The 23,280-nt window shown below is 38.4% G+C and overlaps 1 protein-coding gene across 8 annotated transcripts in view; it reads right to left on the bottom strand.

Annotated features, from left to right (window-relative positions):
• The window catches only part of SESTD1 (SEC14 and spectrin domain containing 1), a 125,435-nt gene that overhangs the window by 59,720 nt on the left and 42,435 nt on the right, over window positions 1-23,280 (bottom strand). For all 8 annotated transcript variants that reach the window (XM_084644124.1, XM_084644121.1, XM_084644123.1 and 5 more), the window contains 3 exons: window positions 22,940-23,048; window positions 15,554-15,644; window positions 11,616-11,729 (listed from right to left, as the gene is read on the bottom strand). In XM_084644124.1, coding sequence (XP_084500250.1) covers window positions 11,616-11,729; window positions 15,554-15,644; window positions 22,940-23,048 — 314 coding nt within the window. The remainder of the gene's footprint in view (window positions 1-11,615; window positions 11,730-15,553; window positions 15,645-22,939; window positions 23,049-23,280) is intronic.

Raw genomic sequence — 23,280 nt, forward strand, 5'->3', positions numbered from 1 at the left:
TCCAGGCTAAACAAATCCCTGGTACCAGGATAAGGGAAATGGCAGCTGCTCCAGGTCAATTAAGATACCTGGGGCCAATTAAGAACTTTCCAGAAGGCAGGGAGAAGGCTAGGTTGATTGGGACACCTGAAGCCAATCAGGGGCTGGCTGAAACTAGTTAAAAGCCTCCCAGTTAGTCAGGTGGGTGTGCATGTCAGGAGCTGTGGGAGGAAGTTGTGCTGTTGGAGAGGCTGAGTAGTACATACCATATCAGGCACAAGGAAGGAGGCCCTGAGGTAAGGGTGAAGTGGAGCTTGAGGAAGTGAGGGCTGCTGTGGGGGGAGTAGCCCAGAGAATTGTACATGTTATGTTTCTAAAATGTCAGCTACCATAGCTGATACTATTAGGGTCCCTGGGCTGGAGCCCGGAGTAGAGGGTGGGCCCGGGCTCCCCCCCCCCCCCCACACACACACCTTTTCCCCTGATTAATCACTGAGACTGGGAGACAACAGAGACTGTGCAAGGAAGGATAACTTCTCCTCACCTCCCTCGCTGGCTTATGATGAAAATGGCTCAGTAGAAAATGGCTAGAGAGAGAAGGGTTACATGGAGGGTCACAGTGAGCCTCTGAGGCTAGCGAAATCCGCAAGGAAACGCGGGACCCACGGAGGCAAGGACAGAGCTTTGTCACACATCATATTAAAAAAAACAGGAATGGCCCCAGTAAAACTGGGACCAATGGTCTCTTTAGGGAAGAAAAACTGTATGAACTTTATTGCTGAAGAATCCATATCCACAAGCCCTGTATCCTAACTTTGGAGTAATTTAAGATCTTTAATTCAGCTAATGCAAATTGGAGTGTGATCATCTATGGTTTACTAATAGACCTAAATCCTCCAGTTCTGTATGTTATCTATATTAAGGGATTATCCTAGGAAACTGGATTTTCATCTCTTCTAGCAGTAGAAAAGGTACATTTAAAAAGGAGTTATTTTATAAACATACCAAGGACAGCTGGCCTTCATTTCCAAAAAAGGAGACTGATATTCTACTTTATTATTAATGGATATTTATGTAGTACTGTAAACGCACAGGGAACTTTACAGAATGTATAAAATGGAATTTATAAATATACAAAGTAAAACAGTATCTGCATCCATACTGGATACTAGTTATTAGTCTATTTCTAAATATCTAAACAAATACTGAAACACTTATCTATTGTATTAAGATATCATCTTTACTAGGAAGCACACAAATATCCAGTGTTCAAAACCTGATGAAGGCCATAGGTCAAAAAAAATGCGTGTTTGTAGTTTTATACATAAAGACTTCTGAAACAGCACAGCAACTACTGAGAGATTCATCCGGACTAGAAGTACACTAAAGTTAATTTTAAAAGCCCTACTGATTCTCAGTGGTTATAAGGGGCTTCCCCCAGTGTTATGGGGCATCAGAATGTTGTTGCACACATTATTGTAACAATCTTTAAAAATCTCAAAAAGGTAATACTGGAGGATTAGAATGTATAGTTTTGTTTAACCAGCTAGTTCCATTCTTTAATTCAACTTAATCTTGGCTATAGAACAATACAACATCTGTCAAACAAAATATAATCAAATGTATTGGGTCAACTTAAGTAGCGCACAACTTTGCTGTACACTTCATTGTTTTGTCAGTGTATTTATTACACTGAAATATGTAGTATTGCTTAAAATTTAAATACATGAGCCTATCATTCTTAAAATTAATACATAGTTGGGTAAAACAGAGTGGCAATATTATAGAAGTCTGTCAAACAAAACTATCAGTACAATTATATTATTGCATTAGCAGTAAATAACCAATTAGATTAACAAGAAAGTGTTAATTTTCCATACTTATCATATGAGCTGGACCATTTTATCCCCTTGATATCAACTGATTTGTCCTGTATACATCCAATGCTCCAGGTTGACATCTAAAGCTAAATATTTTTTGTAAGTAATCACAATGCTCTCATCGTTAACAGAAGAAACCCCACTTATCCTGATATCAGCTGAAGCAGGTGGCTTTTAATGAGCAACCAAGAAAGAAAATAGGACAAGAAATCATGAAAAAATGAGAGAGAAATCTGACAATCACAGTAAATACATAAGTATTTAAAATATTCAGAAGCAATTTATTTAAACTTTTGCTATAAGGCACTTGATCTACCCAACTATTTAAATTGTTCCTTTAATTATAAAGGGAATCAATATCCCTTTCCTAGTCCAAATTTGTTAAAACATGTTCAACAGATTGTGAGCTAATAAGATGGGCAAACTTCTGCATCTAGCCATCTTGTCTCCCATGACAGCACTTCCACAATTTCCCCACCATTTTAATGAACTTAACTGCAAAGGTTAAGAGTAGAAATTTGGAACTTTAAACACTAGAAGAGAAGAAATGAACTCAGGATTACATTCCATTTGCCGTATTTCAGCCTATTCTAATTGTTTTGGGATCAACCTCTGTATGACCTTTGTATTTGGGATCAATCATATTTGCTAAATAATGAAAAGATACAACAGTTTCTCTGAATAGATTTTTTAAATTTGTCCTTCGGTGCTTGAAGTACTTTGTTGTTAATGACACAGAACCAGGTTTCTGGGACTGCAAGAGCAGCCCAGATGTCCAGTTGGTCGGATCCTACAAAGACCTCTTTCAATTCCTTTTTAAAAATGTATTGCTTTCTTCCAGAGTTCCTTGTTTTATAAAGTGCATGCCAAGTTTTGATTAGTTTCATTACTCAGCGGTAATTTTAAATACACAGAGTATGTAAACAAAGAATTTTTTCTCAGCATTCCAACAAGTGCCATTGGGAAGTGTCATTTTTCAGCCAACCAACCACAAGGTTCCCCCCCCAAAAGATGGTCTGAACTTCCACAAGGTGCTTTACAACTGGGCTAGATGTTACTAATACTTTCTCAGCAAGGTTAGCATCCGAAGTTTAGGATGATTCTGATCTTTTCCCATTTTATTTTCATTAACTGAACAAACAGGAAAGAATTCTGCCAACAGTAGCATGAAGGTTTCAAAAAGCCTCTGAGAGTTTAAATGGACCGGGATGGGGGTGGTGAGGAAGTATGTGAGAGCCAATCATCCAAACCCGTCCAGTCCAGCCCCTACCCACTCCTCCAGCCAACAGGAGATGAAGGACCAAATAAGGACGACAGGCCAGCTCCCATTCTGCCAAGCATGCTTTCTTGCAGCCTCCACCCATTTCTGGGCATTTTGCCACATTCGTATTGTCCAGTCAACATCTCCTCCCATTGATGTGGTGAAAAGGGGTGTTCTTTAAAATTTTTTCTCAATTTCTTCATTTAAGGCATCTTCTGGTAGACCTTCGAGTTTAAATCTGTGGAGGAAGTACATCCAGGCCAAAGTGTTTGTTTCATTTATTTCAGTTGCTCATTTCAGACTACACTGAAAGCAACGGTAGCACGAAAGAGGAAGCAATTTTTCCTCTGAAGTTCAAGTCTCGCTTTCAGTTGTTTTTAAAAGCACAATCACCAATTGATCTTTGGCATCTGTGTGCTGAAGACTAAAACTACTCCTTCAGTGAAGCCAATACTGAAGAGTGCCTGGAAAGACTGAATCAGGGACTTCAATTATCCTCATGGCTATGTTTCAGTGATAATTGGCATTAAAAACATCTCACTTGCATGGGCAGGACTGTATAATTTTTGGTGGTGCCCAGAATGGGTCCAAGTCCCACCCCTGCCCCCACACCTGCCTACGGCTCTGGAAGGGAGTCTGGGTGTGGGAGGACTTGGGCTCTGGGAGGGAGTTTGGCTGGGGGAGGGGATTGGGATGTAGGAGCGGGTGCGGGCTCTGGGAGGGAGTTTGGGTGTGGGGTGCAGGCTCTGGGCTGGGGCAGGGAGTTGGGGTGAGGGAGGGGGTGCAGGGGACAGGCTCTGGGAGGGAGTTTGGGTGTGGGATGTGGCACTTACCTCAGGCGGCTCCCAAAAGCAACCGGCATGCTCCTCTGGGAGTAGCTCCTAGGTGGCACGCTGGAGGGGTCTCCGTGCATTGCTGCCCACAGGCACTGCCCCTGCAGCTCCCATTGGCTGCAGCTGGCAGAGTTGGTGCTTGGGGCGGGGGCAGCACGCAGAGACACCCTCCCCCCCAGGGGCTGCTGGGACGTGCCGGCCACTTCCGGAAGTGGAGCAGGCAGGCAGGAAGCTGCCTAGCCCCGTTGCACTGCCGGTGGTGGTGGCGCCATGTCCTTTTAAATTGCCCGGGGGCAGCAGAAAGGACGGGGGGAAGAGACCTGGCCCTGAAATTTGGTGGAGCACAGGTACCACAGGCTCATACAATTCGCCACCCCTGCTCACTTGCAGGGTTAAAACTCAATTTTCCAATTCAATAGACAAAGTTTGATTCAATGGCAAGTGGGGTGAAGATTCGGAAGAACCAGATTTCTTGCACTTTATGAGTTGATCACAAATTCTAGCTTTTGACCATTTCTTTAAAACAATCACCTATTTTCATCACGTCAGTCATTTGTTTATAAACATTTCCTTTAATTTTCCTTTAATATTAAATCACTGAACACTAATCACCCATCAAGCACTGATCAGATACTTTCATATTTACAATACTTGGAATAAGAAACTGCTACCTAGTGAATTTAGCATTAAAACCAGAAAATTTAGATTAGTCCAGCATTATACAGAATAGTTATTAGGCATCTTACCTACTATAAGAAATTTCTAGAATCTAGCCAACTATGACCTCAATAGTTCACAAGTTCACTCAGTTGATTTTACTCACTACTTAGACTCTCCTCTTTAATTCACCAATGATTTCACCCATCCATTCACTTTCCTCTATAGGCTTTCACAGAGTGGTATAACTTCCTCATTGTTTCCTAACAAGTCTAAAGCATTATAAGAACCTTGATGTTCATACTGATTCCCTCTGAAGGCTCAGAAAAAAATATAAGAATTCTTCAGAAACTCTTACTGAACAGGGATGCTTCCCTGATTCAGCCTGAATTTTTAGAATAGTTTCCATTTGGAAGAAGGGGCCTAATTTTTCCAGAGTTAAAAAACAAAAACCCAACAACCCACAAACATACTATATTCATATAAATACTTGATGTACAAGCTCGTGATTAAAAAATATTCATGGGGGGGGTAGGAATTGGGCTTTTCACAGTCCTCAGATAAAATATAGGAGGGATAAAAGGTGGGCAAAGAGTATGCTCTAATTAAAAAAAAATCTAGTGAATTTTAAACAACATTTTTGTGCAAACTGAAATTTTCAGTGGCTAGATAGCACTGATGTGCATTAAAAATATCTACAAACTTCACATAAGGATCTCCTAATTGTAATTTTTAGCAAAAAAGATTATGGTAAGATAATTATCTTTTTGCAATTTCATTATTCTTCAAACTATTGGGGATAAATGTGCTATGAAAAAATATTAATAGCTGTGATATATGGATACCTGTTCAATGACAGAATTTAATTTCAGAATATAAAGACAGCCTATCAAAAGTTAAGCACATGACTAAGTATTGGCAAGACTGAGGCCAAAGCATTTTCAAATGCACAAAAAGTGAGCAAAGATATTTTTCTGTCAGTTTTCAGTTATAGCAATCATAGGTATTTCAACTAACACATGTTTAGTCATTTTCAGAATGAACACCATAATTCAACAAAATACTTCAGCATGTGCTTATGTCTCAATAAAATCAGTGGGACATAAATACTTGCGTTAAGTGCTTGGCAGAATTGGGGTCTAAATGCACAACAAATTAGTTTTCCTTCAACATTTTTTTTAAACACACACATGGCCCCTCAAACACAAAACAAAATTCTATAAGCTATTCAAGGGGCAGAAGGAAAAAGGGGCAGAAGAAAAATGGCAAGAGATAGAATATTGCTATTTGCATATTCTGAGGAAGATATTCCAGTAATGCCGATTATATAAATATGTAAGGCAGGTAGATAAGAAAGCACAATATTTTCAGTCAGAATTGTGAGTTGGAGTTTATGGGAACTAACACAAATAGCCACCAATATTTAATGTGTTAAAAATGTATTTTCAGATTTTGCAGTGTGGTTCTGTTTATTTCTGTCACAAGAAATCTTTAAAGGAGCAGTTAAGAATTTACAATGGTCTAACTGCTGCAGTGAAAGCCTTACAGTACTTACCATTCAGTCTTAGGACACAAAAGAATATTCTTTTATTGACTACGCTAAGTACTGATCTTGCAACGATTTCCAGATAGTTACATTTTTGCTGCTTTTACCTCCTAGCTTTTGATTACCTATCGCCCTAATCCTAAATTTGGAAAGTCTTTTAAAACTTGTTCCAAAACTTCCACAAGGATAAAAGAGCAAATGGGTCATTTCTCCTCTCTTCACACTGATTGTTGATTTTCAAAAAGCTAATCTGACAGCCTTGTATCTGAATCAATGTCAAAGAAGATTTTTTTTTTTAAAATGAATGCCATATGCAGAGAAAATAGTCTGAGGGCAGTTTTGAGCTGCATGCAAATTGCAAACCATCAAGAAATTCAATGATTCTGGGTTTAAGGTATGTTCAGGTTTTCCAGTGATCCTAGTTATTACATATGAATTTCTAATAACCGTGAGTGTAATAATAATAAAAAAGGGATTTGGAAATTCTATAAGGATCCTAGTCTTTGCATTTGTTAATGCAAAAAACCTGAACAGATTTAAAGGATGCCTGGAATAAGCAACTCCATGTTCCAGACAAATGAGATTCCTGGGGAGTAACACGACAATCTACAGCCCATTTGGGAACGCCCTGATTTGGAGTGGCCAACTACTAGTCAATGAGGGCATGGCCAGCAGCAAACTCCTGGGGCAATACTGGCTGCTTGTTTACATGGGTTCTCTCTACTTTTGGCTTTAGAAGAGGGTGGGAGTGAGAAAAGGAGCCTCTCCAAGGGAGGCTTCGGTCATAGGACTAGGAAAGCTTTGCTGGGAACCAAGTGGGAGCTGTACTGGGGAGGGCACAGAGTACTGATGCCAGGAGGTCAAATGGCATGAAGACAAGTGTGTCCTGCAGCACCACAGTTGAGTCAAGTCACCTGTCCCTAATGGTCTCACAGTAGCCTTTAGAAAAGATGCCAACAAGGATTCTTCATTCACTCTCAGTGCCAATCCTGATGCTACCCCCCATTCATTCCCATTTTCCTCCTACTTAGGAGTAGAGATTTTCTGTTGTAGAGCCATGGAAGGAAGAGAGCACCCTGGCACTCCAAATGGCAGGACTGGGAGGGCATTACAAAGACAGTGACTGGCTTAACTATGCAGAAGGATGGGGGTGGGGGGGGCAGAATGGGAGAGAATTCATGGATGCCAGTGCCAACCAGCTGGCCTGACCTGGCTGCCTGAGCATCAGGATTCCTCCTATGCCCTCCCAAATACAGCTTCACTGCACTATTCTCAACAAAATTCCCAAGCTTCCTCTTCTATTTTAGGGGTTTATTTGTTTCTCCCCATCTCTTTGGGAGAGGCTTTTGCATTAGTGCTGTCCTGCAGGGGGCCCAGCCGACTAGTACAGAACAGGAGCAGCCTCTGAGAATGTCACATGGGCTAAGTTATGTTTTTTAAAAAAAACTGGAAGACAGACTAAGTTCTCTTATATTCCTTAGGCAATGGATATTATTTAATTCCATATTTTATGAAAAATTCTCTGCGGTTTAAGTAAAAGTTGTTACAACACTAGAAGTATTGTTCACTCTCTCATACCTACCAACTTCCTCTTACAATCTACTGCTTTTTAGTCACTTGGTATAAATTCAGGCCCAAGCATCAGAAGGGAATGCCTTCCATTTTAAAGTAATGTTCTAACAAACCTCAAATGGAGAGGTACAATGTTGGATAGATTCTGTATGTTACAATGACCAGGAAAACAAATACCTACACAGAAGCATAGAAATGTAGGGCTGGAAGGATTGTGGAGAGGTCATCTAGTCCAACCCCCTGCTTTGGGGCAGGACCAAGTACATCTAGACCACCCCTTACAGGTGTTTGTCTAACCGGTTCTTAAAAATTTCCCATGACAGGGACTGCACAACCTCCTTTGGTAAGCTATTCCAGCTATCCTTATAGTTAAAAATTTTCTTGTAATATCTAACCTAAATCTCCCCAGCTGCAGGTTAAGCCCACTACTACTTCTAACTTCAGTAGACATGGAGAACAATTAATCCCTGTCCTTAGACCTTAACACACTTATAACGGCCCTTACCACACTGAAGACTATCAGGTTCCCACCAGTCTTCTTTTTTCAAGACTAAATATGACCATTTTTTTTTAAACCTCCTCGCCTTATAACCTATACTCCTAGTGGAATTCTGCGCCACTGCACATGCTCAAAATTCATGTGCCACGCTGAATTTTGTTTTCATCGCAGAAAATACATTCTGCTGGAAAGGTGCTGCAGTTACTCTGTTTGCCAACTAGGGGCTGCTGTGGAGAAAGAACAGAGAGCAGCCACAACCATGCGGGAGCAGACCCAGTAGCAGATAGGGAAGAGAAAAAGATTGCTTTCCTCACAGCGCCCTGACAGTGCGGCCAGGTCAGGAGGCACAGAAATATGAGGGGGGTGGACAGCATGGGACACATGGGGCGGGCTGCTGGGAGGGGTCACAGTCTGAGGTTCAGAAGGGCTAGTGGAGAGAACAGACTGGGGCAGCAGCTGAATGGGAGTGGGGGTGAAAGGACACATGGGGATGGGGAGGCGTGCAGGGACACATGGGGACAGGGGCAGATGTGCCTGACTGAATAAAGGGACTAGGGGTCAGCCATGGTATGCATGGTGGAGGCTCCCTAACAATCCCTCCCCACTCCAAAAAAACCTGTTCCATACTTCTCCACCCACACCATCAACCCTCAAAGTTCATACCCAGGCTCTTTCCCAGCAACTACATCCCTCTCCCTCAACTCCTCCGTTACCCCGACTCTCCCAAGCCTTTGCACTGTTTCTGAGAGATGCGGGAAATGTGTTTCTGTATTGTAGTTTAAATGAATTGTTACTCAGAGTTCTGTATTAATATGCCTAGTAAGAAATATATTTGTCAAAAAACATTTCCTGAATCTTTTTTTTCGTCCGTATTGTTACAGACATAGTTGCTGAGAGGTATTTTGCAATAAATTATCAAAAAAATTGACCCAAATTCTGAATTCCTGAATTGCTGAATTCCCCCAGGAGTAATCTATGAACCTATGACATGTCTAGCCTCTCTCACAACTGTATCACATTGTTCTCTTATATTTCACTTGTGAGCCACTTAACCCCCAGATTCTTTTCAGCATTACAACCACTATGCCATTTATTCACCATTTTGTAGTTGTAGCTTTTATTTTTCCATCCTAAGTGTAGTATTTTGCACTTATCTTTATTGAATTTCATCTTTTTGATTTCAGACCAACTCTCCAATTTGGAGAGATGGTGGAAAAAGTTGCTCACTTACAGCTAGGGGCTACTCTCACCAATTGCTCCTATTCTCCCATGTTTCACTCTCCCCATTGCCTAATCTGCATTTTACTGCACAGTGGAACAGAGAAAATGAAGCAGGGGAAAATAACAGATCAAGTGAGATAATGCCACAAAATGACAAAACTGGAGCATCAGGCCAAAGGCTATCTCCTGCCAAGAAAGTGAAGGCTGCATAAGTTCTCCCACACCCTTGAACTGGGGGCGGGAGGGGGGGGGAGAGAGAAGGTGCCCACTGTGCTCCCTTTTCCTTGATTCTTATTCAAATTTAAAAAAAAACAAAACAACCAAATCTGAAAATATTTTACAAAACAGGCCTTAATAGCGGACAACTGTACGTTGAATTTAGACATTTCATTCAAATTGGATTTTTTAAAACAACAGTACATCATGTTTCTGTTCACTGATATCTGAACTGTATATCCTGGAGTGCATACCCACCAAGCCACAGTACGAGTCATTAGGAAAGATTGGTTGAAAAAGCTTTCCACTTGACCAGAAAAGAACAGAACGTCAGCATTTCAGCACTTGGACTTCTTCTGTGCTTTCCCCCTCGAAATAACTCACTATGGACTACTCACTTGCCACATATTTATTGTATTTTAAAACACAGAGGTTTAATTTCAGCAGTACAAATGACCTACACCAGCACCACAAATGTAGAACATTCTTCATTAAATGGTTATCCTTATTGTATTTAATTACAAGTAACTATAACTTAATGACTGATGTTGAACAAACCCTTGAGGTCAAATAAAATCTTCCCTTCCAACCTCCCACCCCACCATACTACTGTTTAACGTTAACTTTGCCTTATTATCATATCAGATTTTTACTTTAGGTATTCTGCTTATTTGTCTAGAAAGATATTCTAGCTAAGTCACAAGAAAAGCCTTAAGGAAAGGGATGTCGAAAAGAAGTATATATGAGATTAATTTCAAACCACTGAGCCTGTAACATTTACAACTAATAAGGATGAAAAAAACAAAAAGAGGAATGGCTTACAGGATGACATGGGAAGAAACTTTCTTTACACTACAACTTCAAATGCTTCCTGAACTTCCCTAAATTCCATATGAATTATTTAGAGTGCTCTCTTTCTTCTTATTGGTGAAATCTTTAGGGACATCTTACACTTTACATATTAAGTAGACAGTTATTTATCCCCAGTCACAGAAGACAACATTGTGTCTATATTTGGGCTGCTACGTTCCCATCCCCTTTCTTCCTTAAATTGCATTTCTATAGGAATATTTGGAAACTGAGAACATATTATAATCCTGGCAACAGGAAGAAACATTTGTCTATCATCAGAGAGAAAGAGAGAGTGTTTTCTTTCTGATCCTTTTTAAAGGGAAGGAGGTTCCCCCTCAAGTCACTTTGATTTACCTGTGCAGAACAATGGATGACCAGACATTAGATCTACGGATGTGCACAGGAGACCAAATTTCAGTTTGGACAAGACTCATTCACAATGATAGTATGAAGGGTCAATCCACACTCAGAACACTACTTGTCACAATGCAGTTTTATTTTTCACTAGCCTTGTAAAAGATAAAAGGATGCAACTATCCTTGTTTGCAATCCCTTATATATACACATACACACCATTTTATGTAAGTCGGAACATAATCAATCTTAGAAAAACATAGGGTGTCTATAACCTTGGCAACTAATACCAAAAATTAAGAGGTATAAGGAGGAGATGAATTTAGCAAGGCCAAGGACTGTACCTTCAAAATGTTTGCTCTTGCCTGAGTGACAGCAGAAGAGGAGCATCCGAATAGTCCACAGTGGTGGTGCCATGTACAGAATATATACTACAGCATTATACAACAATTTTTGTAGTCAAAAGCACGGAAAGTGGTTTGAAACAGCTTTATCATCATAAGCAAACCACCATAAAAGCAGCAAAGCTCCATTTCCAAAACTTCATTTAATAGTCTGCCTAAGTCTTTTTGCAGCTAAAGAATATTTTAAAAGCAATAGGTCACCGTAGTTTTTCAGAGGTATCTACAAAGCAATCTGGAACACTGATAAGCATTCTTTAAGAAATATCCATTTCAATCAGGTATGCATCATTCTAACAGGCTTAGAGTCGACATTCCTGATAGGAAAAAAAAATTATACATACCTCAAAGCCAAGTCTATCTTTCTCTTTCCAAAAACAAAAATGTGTAACCTTCTTGTCCCAAAATTCATCAGGTTTTACTACACAAACAAGTGATACCTCAGCTGGAACAACATTCTGCAAAACAAATGAAAACAGATAAAACATTCAAGATTAAATTCTCATTTATGACAAAATCAACTTGCATTTAGACAGCACTGTTTATCCAGGATCTTAATACTCTCTACAAATATGAATTAAACAAGGCTTACACCATCCAGGTGACATAGGTGGCTGTACACTAATTCTACATAGAGAAATTATACAGCAATTAAGTAATTTGCACTAAATCACACAGTGAGTCAGAAGAGAGCTGGGGAAAGAATCAGGTCTCTTGATTCCCAAAAGTGTACTCTAACCACTAGCCACCCTCCATCAGTAATGGAAAACAGAAAAAACAACCCTATTTACCTGAATGAATATTACTTGCAATACTGTGGTAACAAAACCATGTACTATGGAAAAGAAATTAAATTGCAAGCTTTATACAAGCTAACTGATACTATATTTCAAGTCAGAACTCCAAAGCTAGGTCAACACAATAAAGAAGTAAGTCAAGTTAGATGAGAAATATATACTTTACTATTAAATCAGGATTTAAGATCAATGGATCTGCTATTATAATGTAAATATTATGTTTACTGTTCCCAGAATAGAAACGCTCTGTATCATTAAATTGATTAAATATTTTTAATGATGCATTAAGTTGACAAACCAATATTTTCCTTACAAAACCTGAGTTCAAATATATTTTGCCTATTTATATATTGTCCTCACATCACAGGACAGGCAGCTACACACATTACTCTTCTGTGAGGTCATCAGTTGTAATATAGGACAAAGATATATGAATACAGTACTGAGGACTGAAAAGCACTGTGAGTAGAACTGATTTTAAATGATCTTGTTGAAAAACAATTAATATAGGACAATTAATTAAAATTGACCCAAAATTTAGATTTAAAAAACAAGGTTTGCAAAACCTAAATCTAATAGGGGAAAAAACAAAAACAAACAAAAAAACAACTTGTCTTCATGGGTTTCTCTCCACACTCACAGAAACGGTTGTTTTTAAACACACATTCCCCTACAGCGTTTCCAACCCAAATACTGCGTCACTAAAAAAGTAAAGTGACTTAATTGATTTTCTTTGTCCAACCAGAGAAATATGAGAAGTGATCAGCATAAATAAGTGATTTAGATTTTCTAAATGATAATTTGAGAGAGATGATTACTTGCAGGAGCAAGAAAATGTATTTGAAATATCATTCTTCATAACAGAAACAATGAGACACATTACATGTACAGACAGAAGCCCGGAATCAAGTGCTTCTAAACATCATTATTATTCTAGAACATGTGAACCACATCCTGTTGAAGAGCACGCATACAGACTTAAGGAAAGAGGCAACAGGCACTTGACAAAAGAGAAAAGGTTGGGGGTCCAAATGTCAAATCTCATTAAGTTACCAGTCAGTAGCTCTTAAAGTTACTCTTAAGGCGAAAAGGAAAGAGTTACTCTTCCTGAAAAATCAAAATGCAGGAAACTAACACTCACGAAAAACTGACAAAGGATAAGTAATCAGTCAGCCAAGCAGAGAAGAATTAGCAGCCTATCGGTGTAAGTGATGGATCTATGAAGCAGCACCTCCCACTTCTATTAGGTATTATTTTTAAATCCACCCGAGAGAAGTTTTATTTTTGCAGATAGAATTTGAACCTCTCAAATTTGTAAAAATATTTATAAAAAAACATCACTGTCACAGAGAGACCTGTAACTTCAGTGGACATGGAAAGCTTGGTCCCTTGATACAGTATGAAGTAGCACTAATGCTCACTATGGAAGCTGGGTGTAGCTCAATATTTTGAAAGCTTGATAAAGTTTTACCCTAATAATTGAACAAACAACATTCCAAGGTCCAGATTGTCAGCCCAGCGTCTAAATTTGTGCAAGACAAGGCATTCTGGGAACCCTAAAAATTCAAATGTCCATGTTAAAATTGAATAAACTCCTAGTTTCCCTTTCTGAGTGCACAAGTAAAGTACAAATTTTGAAATGCCCAAATGTGAACACCTATAAAGTTACATGTGCAATGCAGGGCATGCAAATATAGAGGATGCTTTTGAAAATGTGGCCCTAAAGTCTATTCTTTCAGTTTCAATTTAATGTATTAATTCAAATTATTTGTCTTTACCAGATTCATTACAAATTGAAACTGCAAGATTATAGTTATTGTGCTTATTCAACTAAGCTCTTTCCCTCTACCCCTTATTTAAAAATGAATAGTTTTGTGCTTCCTTACTTTCTGAGTACTCGCTCATAAGAATGATCCTGCATTCCACATCTTCTCTCTTATTTCTTAGAAATCGAAATTAGAGGCAAATGCATTTAGTCTTTCCCCACATGCTACAATTAGATTTCTGTAGCTGGTACTAACAACACAGCAACATACCTGTATTCTGTACTAGCTGGAGCTCCTGGAATGGCTTCATAAATAACCAAAAGCAGAGTGCCCAACCAGCAGTCTAGATTGGAAATGACAAAGGCTGGAAAACCACTGCCATGCCTATATTGAAGAGGGAAGGCCACAGCCTCCCGATTAGCCATAGATTACGAAAGGTCACAGAAACACCAAAGAATCTAGGAGCATCAATGATCCATATGCCCCAGACATTGTAAACTATTCACATTTAACATGATAATACACTTGTAGAAGTTTTATCTATATCTGAACTGAAGGCTGCTCAGATCAAAACTAGGTTCTGTCATTTCCCATAGTTGCACCTCGGCAGTAAAAAGAAGAAGGACTGTGTAATGCATTTTAGAGTTCCATAGCTCAATGGGGTCCTGATCCAGGAGCTCCTAAGAACTACTCGAACACACATTAATAGTAGTAGTATCAGCTAGTTTTTTTCTCACTTTTTTTTATTTACAGATTTTGTATTCATTGAAGTGTTATTTTCAATATTCCGCTTTTTCACCACTCCCAACATGTAAGTGAGGCTCCTAGCAGAGATGCAGTCACAATATGATCTGCTTCACCATCAATAACCTGATAATAGTCTACTCTACATTTTCTTTTCATCAAACCCAGATTCTATTACACCTTACTTTTGCTAAGCCTGATCAGAGGGGGGGATATTGATAAAAGCAAACCCAGCAGAGAGACATTACTCCTCTTTTAGATAGGCTATTTGGGTTAAGTGGGAAGAAAGGAGGGAGTGAGGATGGAAATCTCTGCCTGCGCTATCTGAAGTGGACATATGCCTGGCTTCCACCAAAACAGTTTGCAATCTCAGGTTCTATCCACCTCTTTTCCTTGATTCGGGGAGTTTCAGTGCCCCAGGATCATCAATCATGAAAGGCTGGCTAGCAGATACAACAATTCCTCTTTAATATGGGCTTGAAAGTCAGACACAAGCACCTCTTCTAGGCTAGATACTGCAATGTGCTATATTTAGGACTTCCCTTGAAGTCTACTCAGAAGCTCCAGTTACCACAAAATTCAGTGGGCCCCCTCAGGTGCTCACAGCACTGAACAGCTGTACTCAAGTTTTGCTCCTAGAAATGACAAGGAAGCCCATCACCATATTAAAAAGAAGGCAGCCTCCAATCTGCTCCATTTTACACAAAATAAAACAATCCTACGATCTTAGTAAATAGCTTAGGTGACCCTCAGTTGGAAAAAATTTGAATAACTCTCTATAGAAGTATATAAATCCCTTTTCACATTAATTGCTTCTACTTACAAAATTCTGTGCAACATAGCATATATTCTGTAATTAAATTACAAATGGATTGTTTCCCAATAAAGAAATTTCAGCTGTTACAGTAACGCAGCATTTTGACTTCCATCTATAAAACTAATCTGCTGACTGTGAATACATAAAAATTGATTTACCTGGAGCATTAAAACAACCGTCTTTACCACATTCCATTGAGATTTTCTGCCATCCACTATCACAGTAAATCCTCTAGCTTTACACTTTTCACTAAAACAAAAAAGAGATACTTTTAGAAAACAGTAAAACTCAAGAACAAAATGTCAGATATCACCGTGATTAGCTTGGCTTGACTTTCATCACAACCATTTTAAAACTAGGACACTGCTAGGAAATTTTGCCATTTTACTTACTAAAAATCTTCCCTTAAAAATTGAAGTATGTTCACTTACAAAATATGTTTCCCTTGTATTGCTCAGGCATTCTTGTTTGTTATTGTACCATACTAGCAATTTTTAAACAGCACTAATACATTTTCTGGAATATCAAATATTTATTATATTTTTGTGTTTATATTGCAGTTCCTCTTATCAATGATCATACAGTACCCTATAAACATTACACAAATAAATATCACAAAATCCCTGTGAGGTAGTACAGTATTTTATAGATAGGTAACAGATGCATAGAGGGGTTAATTTTCCTAAGGTCACCCAGGAAGTCTGTTGTAGAGGGAACAATATAACTTCCATATCCTGTTCCTAAATCACTTGATCTAGCTCACAATCGAGGAAAACATTTAGGCTCATGCTTAATTTCAAACATGCATTTAAGTGTTCTTCAAATCAGGGCCCTTACTACAACATACAAAAAGCAAGCCAGAAGAATACAGACTTTGCAAGCAGATATAAAAGGGGAAAATGTAGTTCAAATTGACAGTACTTATTTACTCCCTTTTTAAATTAACAACTTTAAGTACAAAATATATAATTTTTAAAGAAGTATATAGTCATACCAAAAAAATGTTGAAAGAACATTAAGGTTACAAAGTCAAGAGCTCAAAGGTTAGAAAATGCCAGCACTAAGGTTGTCTGTGCCCAGCGTCTGCATCCTCCTCCTTCTTGCCTAGGTGTCAGCAAGGGGAACATACAGAACACAGAAAATCTCTCTCCATACTGTCAGTTCCAGTGCCAGGCACCACAGCATCTAGCAACATGAAGAGTCCTGCTCAGTGCCTGTAGTTCTAGGCTAGGGCATGTTTGTCCAGATGGAACATTCAGAGAATTTAGCTGTTGGTGTCCAATGAACCTTCACTGAGCCCATGAATATAGCAATTTTCAGAGGCTTATAACTTGGTCAAATTTTGGTGGACTCAGGGTAACATACTTGCCAAATTTTAAGTCTCTGCTTTAAATCTGAAGGCTCTAGAGCAATGGTTCCCAAACTACGGTTTGCGAACCGCTGGGGGTTTGCAGAAACAATTTTGTAATGGCAGACACAGCCGTCCCTGGGGACTCCAGGCATGGCGGGGGCAGCAGCCAGGACCCAGGTGCGGGGGGCCAGCAGCCGGAGACCCACGGAGCATGGGGCCAGCAGCTGGGGACCCTGGGCACGCAGGCAGCAGCTAGGGACCCTGTCCCTGGCAGACAGGAACTTGGGCAGCATGAGGGACAGAGTGGGAGGGGGAGCTGCGCTGCACCTGGGGGGCCATCCAAGCTCATTTGTCCCTGGCCCCGCAACCCCCTGATGGTGGAAGAAAAAGTATTCGCGTGCCAAATCAGCCGGAACCAAGGTCATTGTAGCCAATGTGGTGGTAACAATCCCCAGTCAGTCCGTACTCAGTCATTCTCTGTAGCATGGCATTTTACTCTAATGAGACTTGAGTGAATCTTCTCATTTACTAGTTTGTTCGTTTGTTAGCATTCTTAGTGTGTTATTTTTATTTGAACTGTTGTACACCCAATATGGACACATGGCTGAAAACAGACAGTGTAAAGACACAAGAAAACAAACGTTCAACATCAGCAGCTGTTTCGTCAAGTCCGAAGTGTGGAAAATCTCAGTCAAATGATTGTGATGGTCCTGGAAAGTCGCTTATGAAGAAAAGGAAATATGACAACTGTTATATAAAATATGGCTTTACATGCATTGGTGATCAAGAATATCCAAAACCAGAGTGCGTAATTTGTGGTGATATGCTAGCAAACAGCAGCCTCAAACCTTCTCTACTTCAGTGCCACTTAAAAACTAGGCACCCCACACAAGTCAACAAGCCTGTTGATTTTTTCAAGAGAAAATTAGCCAAGTAGAAAAGTGACATTACCAGTTTTGTATCCAAAGCAAGTACTGATAAAGAAAATGCACTTAGTAGCTCACTCGGTATGACGCTTCGAGTAACAAAAGGATCAGAAGCCAATACCATAGCAGAGAGCTTGATTGGTCCAAGTATAAAAGACATAGTTCATTGCACGCTCAGAGAAAAGGCTGCAAAAAGGATTGACGTAGTACTTTTGTCCAATAATATGTTGTCGAGAAAAATTAATGACGTCAAGTAATGTAGAGACCACAACTGTACATGGAGTGAAAAATAGTCCATATCATGCTATACGTTTGGATGAATCAACTGATGTTGCTAATCTATCTATATTGCTAGTGTTTGTACATTATGTGAATGAAGGTATGGTTGAAGACTACTTGTTTTGCCGACCATGGAAAGACCATACAAGATATCTTCAATCTGACTAATGCATATTTTCAAGAAAAGGAAATAGATTGCCTAGACATTTACACTGATGGGGCCACATCAATGATGGGGAAGCATACAGGATTTGTAGCTCGAACAAAAAAGGCTGCATCAAACATCTCTTGGACTTCTTGCAATATCTATAGACAAGCCCTTGCAGCAAAACGCATGCCTGAGGGACTGAAGGAAGTGCTGGACAATGCAGTGAAAACGGTGAATTTCATAAAATTATGACCAACAAATTCCAGAACATTTCACATACTTTGTGAAGAAATGGGTAGTGTACACAATTGTCTGTTGTCCCATACCAAAGTTAGATGGCTCTCACGTGGCAAAATCCCTGTGCGTTTGTTTGAGCTTAGAACAGAATTCCTTGTTTTTTCCACCTCGCTAGCTGTATGGAAAATCATGTCTGACTCCAGAGCCTAGCTTATTTAGCAGACATTTTCTCGAGGATTAATGACCTAAATTTATCTCTTCAAGGCCTCAATATAACAGTTTTCAATGCGCAAGACCGAGCTGAATCCATGATAAAGAAGTCGCAGTTCTGGGAAAGGTGTTTGGAAAACAATCAAACTGAGTGTTTCCGTACTCTTCGTGACTTCCTGGCATAACAAACTTTGGTTGGATCAGTGCACTAAAACCAATATAACTGCACACCTAAAAGGACTTTGCACAATGTTCAGGGAATACTTTCCAGTCAAGCGATAATGACTGGATTCGCAACGCCTTTGATGATACCACTCCCTCAACGGAGATATTGAGCACTGAGGAAAAAGAGAAATAGATTGAGATCTCCTGTGATTACGTACTGAAAAGGAGTTTCAGAAGTCGGTCACTGATCAACTTTTGGCTGAGTTTAAGAAACTAGTACCCCCTGCTGGCAGAAAAAGCTACTATCGTTTTGTTACTGTTTTCAACAACATACTTATGCGAGAAAGCATTTTCCTCGTATGCACATCTGAAAACCAAACACAGAAGCAGACTCAATGTCAAACCAGACCTTTCTCCAGTGGTTCTGGACTTCCAAGAGCTATGCAGATCAAAGCAAGTGCATTCATCACACTACGGAGATTTAAACTTCAAGACTCCTTATGAGAAATGGAAAGGGAGGAGGATATTTTTTGCTGTTTCTAAAATTAAATAGGCTGCTAGTGTTGTTTTTAAAAATTATTACCAAGAACAAGTTTAAGCTTTGCTATAGTCATGCATTGTTTGCCTGGACTGCTCAAGATCCAAATGCTGGTGGGAGGAAGGAACTCTTTATTTGAGTTGGCTTCTTAAATACCTTCATGCTGGTTCATGTCTGGTACTCCTTGATGAAACATTAGGAGCCTTGTCTTATAACAGACTTAATTGAAGTGATATGAGCTACAAAAGTGGAATCTTGGAAGAATATTGCCATTTTCGTAATGTAATAAAATAAATAATGTAATGATAAATAATTATTACACACTATTTATTATTACATTAACATGTCATTAAAAAACTAAATTATTTCCAAGATCCCTGCTTCTCTAATTTATGCTCAGGTAAGGCAGAAAATCTCTGGAAATACTCATTTTTAGGAGGAGGTTCACAAGATTTGGTATTTTCGTGAAAGGGGTTCGCAGGTTGTTAAAGTTTGGGAACCACTGCTCTAGAGCTTCTCAGTGAAATGACTCAGCATGGGAAGTTTCAGTCTCAACAGTTAAAAGTTCAGCAAGTGATAAGCAACTGAGAACATTGGAAAGCATTAACTAACCATGCACACTAGTACCAGCTCTGACTATAAATTGTTAAGTAAGACAGACATTCTAGTCATTGTTCAAATACATACAATATTACTACACATGTATATATTTTTCATTCACTATAATTGTACCATTATGGGACTAAGATGGATTTACTATCACTTACGAGCTGTCAAGTGTACTTAAAGAAAAAACGGTGTGCATATACTATGTTGTTTTTTTAAATCAATATACCCTTGCCTATTTTAATTTATTTTTTAATGACAAAAAAGTTTAGCTCCTGAAAATGTACAGACAGAGCATAATGCCTATTACTACAATAATCCCATTGATTTCCAATACAGTTACTCATAGCAGCAAGCATTATGCTTGGTAGTAAGCATTTGCAGGATCAGAACTTTAGCCTACAGTATGGATAAGAACCAACTAAACAATAGGAGGGGAAAAAATCAATTGGAGTGGTAGAAAAATATTCATAAGCATATTTCACTTTCTTTTTAGAACAAAAACAATTAGTCAGTTTTTAGTTTAGGACTAAACTAATTTCCAACATGGTTGCCATTGTGTACCTGGATTTTACTTTATTTATTTTTCAATGGCACTTCTTGAAGACATGCGTAAGATTTTCCAGGGACCCTACAGAAAATTAGACTCATTGTTTGCAGTGTCACAGCCAGAGCAAGTTCTGAAAGCCAAATTATAACTAGAAGATTTATATAGGAACTGACACAATCTAACCTTGAATACAGCAAACACAAATGGTGTGTCTATCATATTCCTTTGAAATATTGTTTTCTTAAGGTTAATGGAAACAAACAACAGCACTTGTATATTCCCACAAAAAAACAACCCTCAAAAAACAACAAATTATCCAATTCTGAAAGGTTAAATAAAATGTTTAACACAATGCATTTAAGCTTTAAAAAAAACTGGTAAAATTGATTTGTGCATAAGAACGGTGAAGCCTGCCAACTCCATTGACAGGGCATTGAAGGGCATGAAATATTGCTGCATTTATCTTTTCTTCCACTTGAAAAAAGTTTTTATATTTTAAACCATATCCTATCATAACAAAGACACATCTACTCAATAGTTATGAATTTGTTTTAAAAAAGAAAACACACTAGTATTTCATGGATATTGTACAAATCAAAGACATTTCACCTCAACACTATAAAAGTCTGGCCTGCCACAAAACATTTCACATTCATAAAAGAAAAATTTGGAGTTACAACACTAGGTACTGAAGTTAGTGAGACATAATTTTGAGACACTGTATGTTAAACAATGTATAACTTCAGGTCCAGTTCTGCAAACCATCCACTGATGGAACTCCCATACAAGTCAACAGGACTACTCTCACAAGACAGACCACTCGTGTAAAGCTTTAAAGAATTAGGCTTGATATTTGTTGAAAACGCAAAAGTCTGGTTTGGGGACAAAATGCTAACTCACAAGCGTTTTAAAGCCTTCCAGAAGAGCACAGAGAATCTTTAATATTTAAGGAAAACGCTTTTTTAAAAAGCAAATTCTTTCTACTATTAAACCAACATTAAAGCAGGATGGTCTCCCATATTATTATTCTGCATGACTGTCAACACCGACGGTGGGAATGTCAACCTTTATTTTACACGTGATATGAGCAATGCTTAGTGTGAATTTTCAGATAGCTTTAAGCAAAATAAACGCAATATATATCACAGCTAGATAGTAAAACAACAAATTTTGGTAGAATACTTACATTTATTCAACAAACAGGACCAAACCCTGAAGTCAATTAGACTACTTGCATGAATAAGATGAGCACAATTTTCACCCATAATTTTGTAAAAGTTCCAACTTCTTTTTTTTAAAACGAAACACAAATGTATAAACAACAAGCATGTAACTAATTAAGAGTACAAGTAAATTATCAATCAAGCTTTACAGAAGTGACCGGAGTGTCTCAGGTTTCTTTTAGTAATATTCATTTTTCTTCTCTTTGGGGCCAGATCATTAGTCTACACATTTGAAAAGATCTGATACTCCCATTAGCAAAATAAAATGCATAAAGCATTTTTTATTTAATTATGCTAACATCTCTTTCTCCCGGTCTCTTACAGTTGGTCTTTTAACCATGTTGGAAACATGAGCATTCACTTGGGGAGAGGAAAAAAAAATCAAACACAAAATGATAAAACTAAGATTTGAGGATGACTTACCAGTTCTGTTAGATAATTTCTGCCCCCATCATCAGATCCAACCAAATAAATTAATAATATATGGCCAAATATAGATCTGAACCTGCAGTTTTTCCATAAGCAAATCTCCCACAGAAGTTGTTAATTTTACAGTCAAACCCATAATTAATGATAGAATCCATTGAACTCTGGCCCAAATTCAGCAAAACAATTATAGCTTTTTTTTTTTAAGCATGTAAGTAATCCCACTAACTTCAATGAGACTTCATACATGCTTAAACTTAAGCACAATTTAAGTGCTTCAGTGAATCTGGGCCTGTATGAATAGAAGGGCTGCAAAAACAAAAACAAACAAAAGGAACAAACGATTTTCTGCCTGAAAAGTCCCACCAATTCCAATGATTAGCCTTTTTTAACGTTGCTTTTTAATGTAAATTATAGTCGCTAGTTAGTTTACACCAGAATTATCAGAAAGAAAAGTTACTGCACATATTCCAACAATGCAATGGTGAAATACACCAGACAGAAAAAAACAAGCAGGATAATTAAAAGAAACTATCACATACCTTTTAATTTACTATGTTATTTGTGTTTTAAGTTGTTCTAATAAAATCAAATGAGATCACATTATGGTATAATCCAGGGCTAGTCAACAGGCAGACCATGGGCCAAATCCAGATCAGCACACACTTGAACGGACCATGAAATCTTTTTATCATCATCATTAATGTTACTGAAGTGTGAAAAATGTTTCACTGGAGTCTGGACCTTGACTATATGTTGACCAAGAAAAGTGGACATTGACAAAAAATAATTGACTATTCCTGATTACTAAGTAAAATATGTTTTGTATCGGAAGATAAAAATATGTAGTGCTTTTAAGAAACACCTTTAGAGTCACTTAGTCACCTTGGAATGCTTAGGAGATAGTCTAGGGTAACACTCAGCTCATCCATGTTTGTCTGTTCAAGGCATAATGGAATTGTCAGAATGAGGCCACTTCGTCTGTCCTTCCCTCCTATTAAAAAAAAAGGCATTACAAAGATTTAATGTAGTTTTAAGATAAAAATACACATTTTCAGCTACATAGTCTCAAACTACATGTTACTTGTGAAACTGCTATAAAGATTACAAGTGAACAAAAGTGCTGTGAGTTGTGGACAGTGCTGTAATTAAAGAACATTTTGTGAAGCATATCTTGGACGTTAAAACAAAGTTACATAATAGACTAAATGAATTTGTAACCTACC

The sequence above is a fragment of the Lepidochelys olivacea genome, assembly GCF_965140295.1.
Source record: "Lepidochelys olivacea isolate rLepOli2 genome assembly, chromosome: 11".
Classification (NCBI taxonomy): domain Eukaryota; kingdom Metazoa; phylum Chordata; order Testudines; family Cheloniidae; genus Lepidochelys; species Lepidochelys olivacea.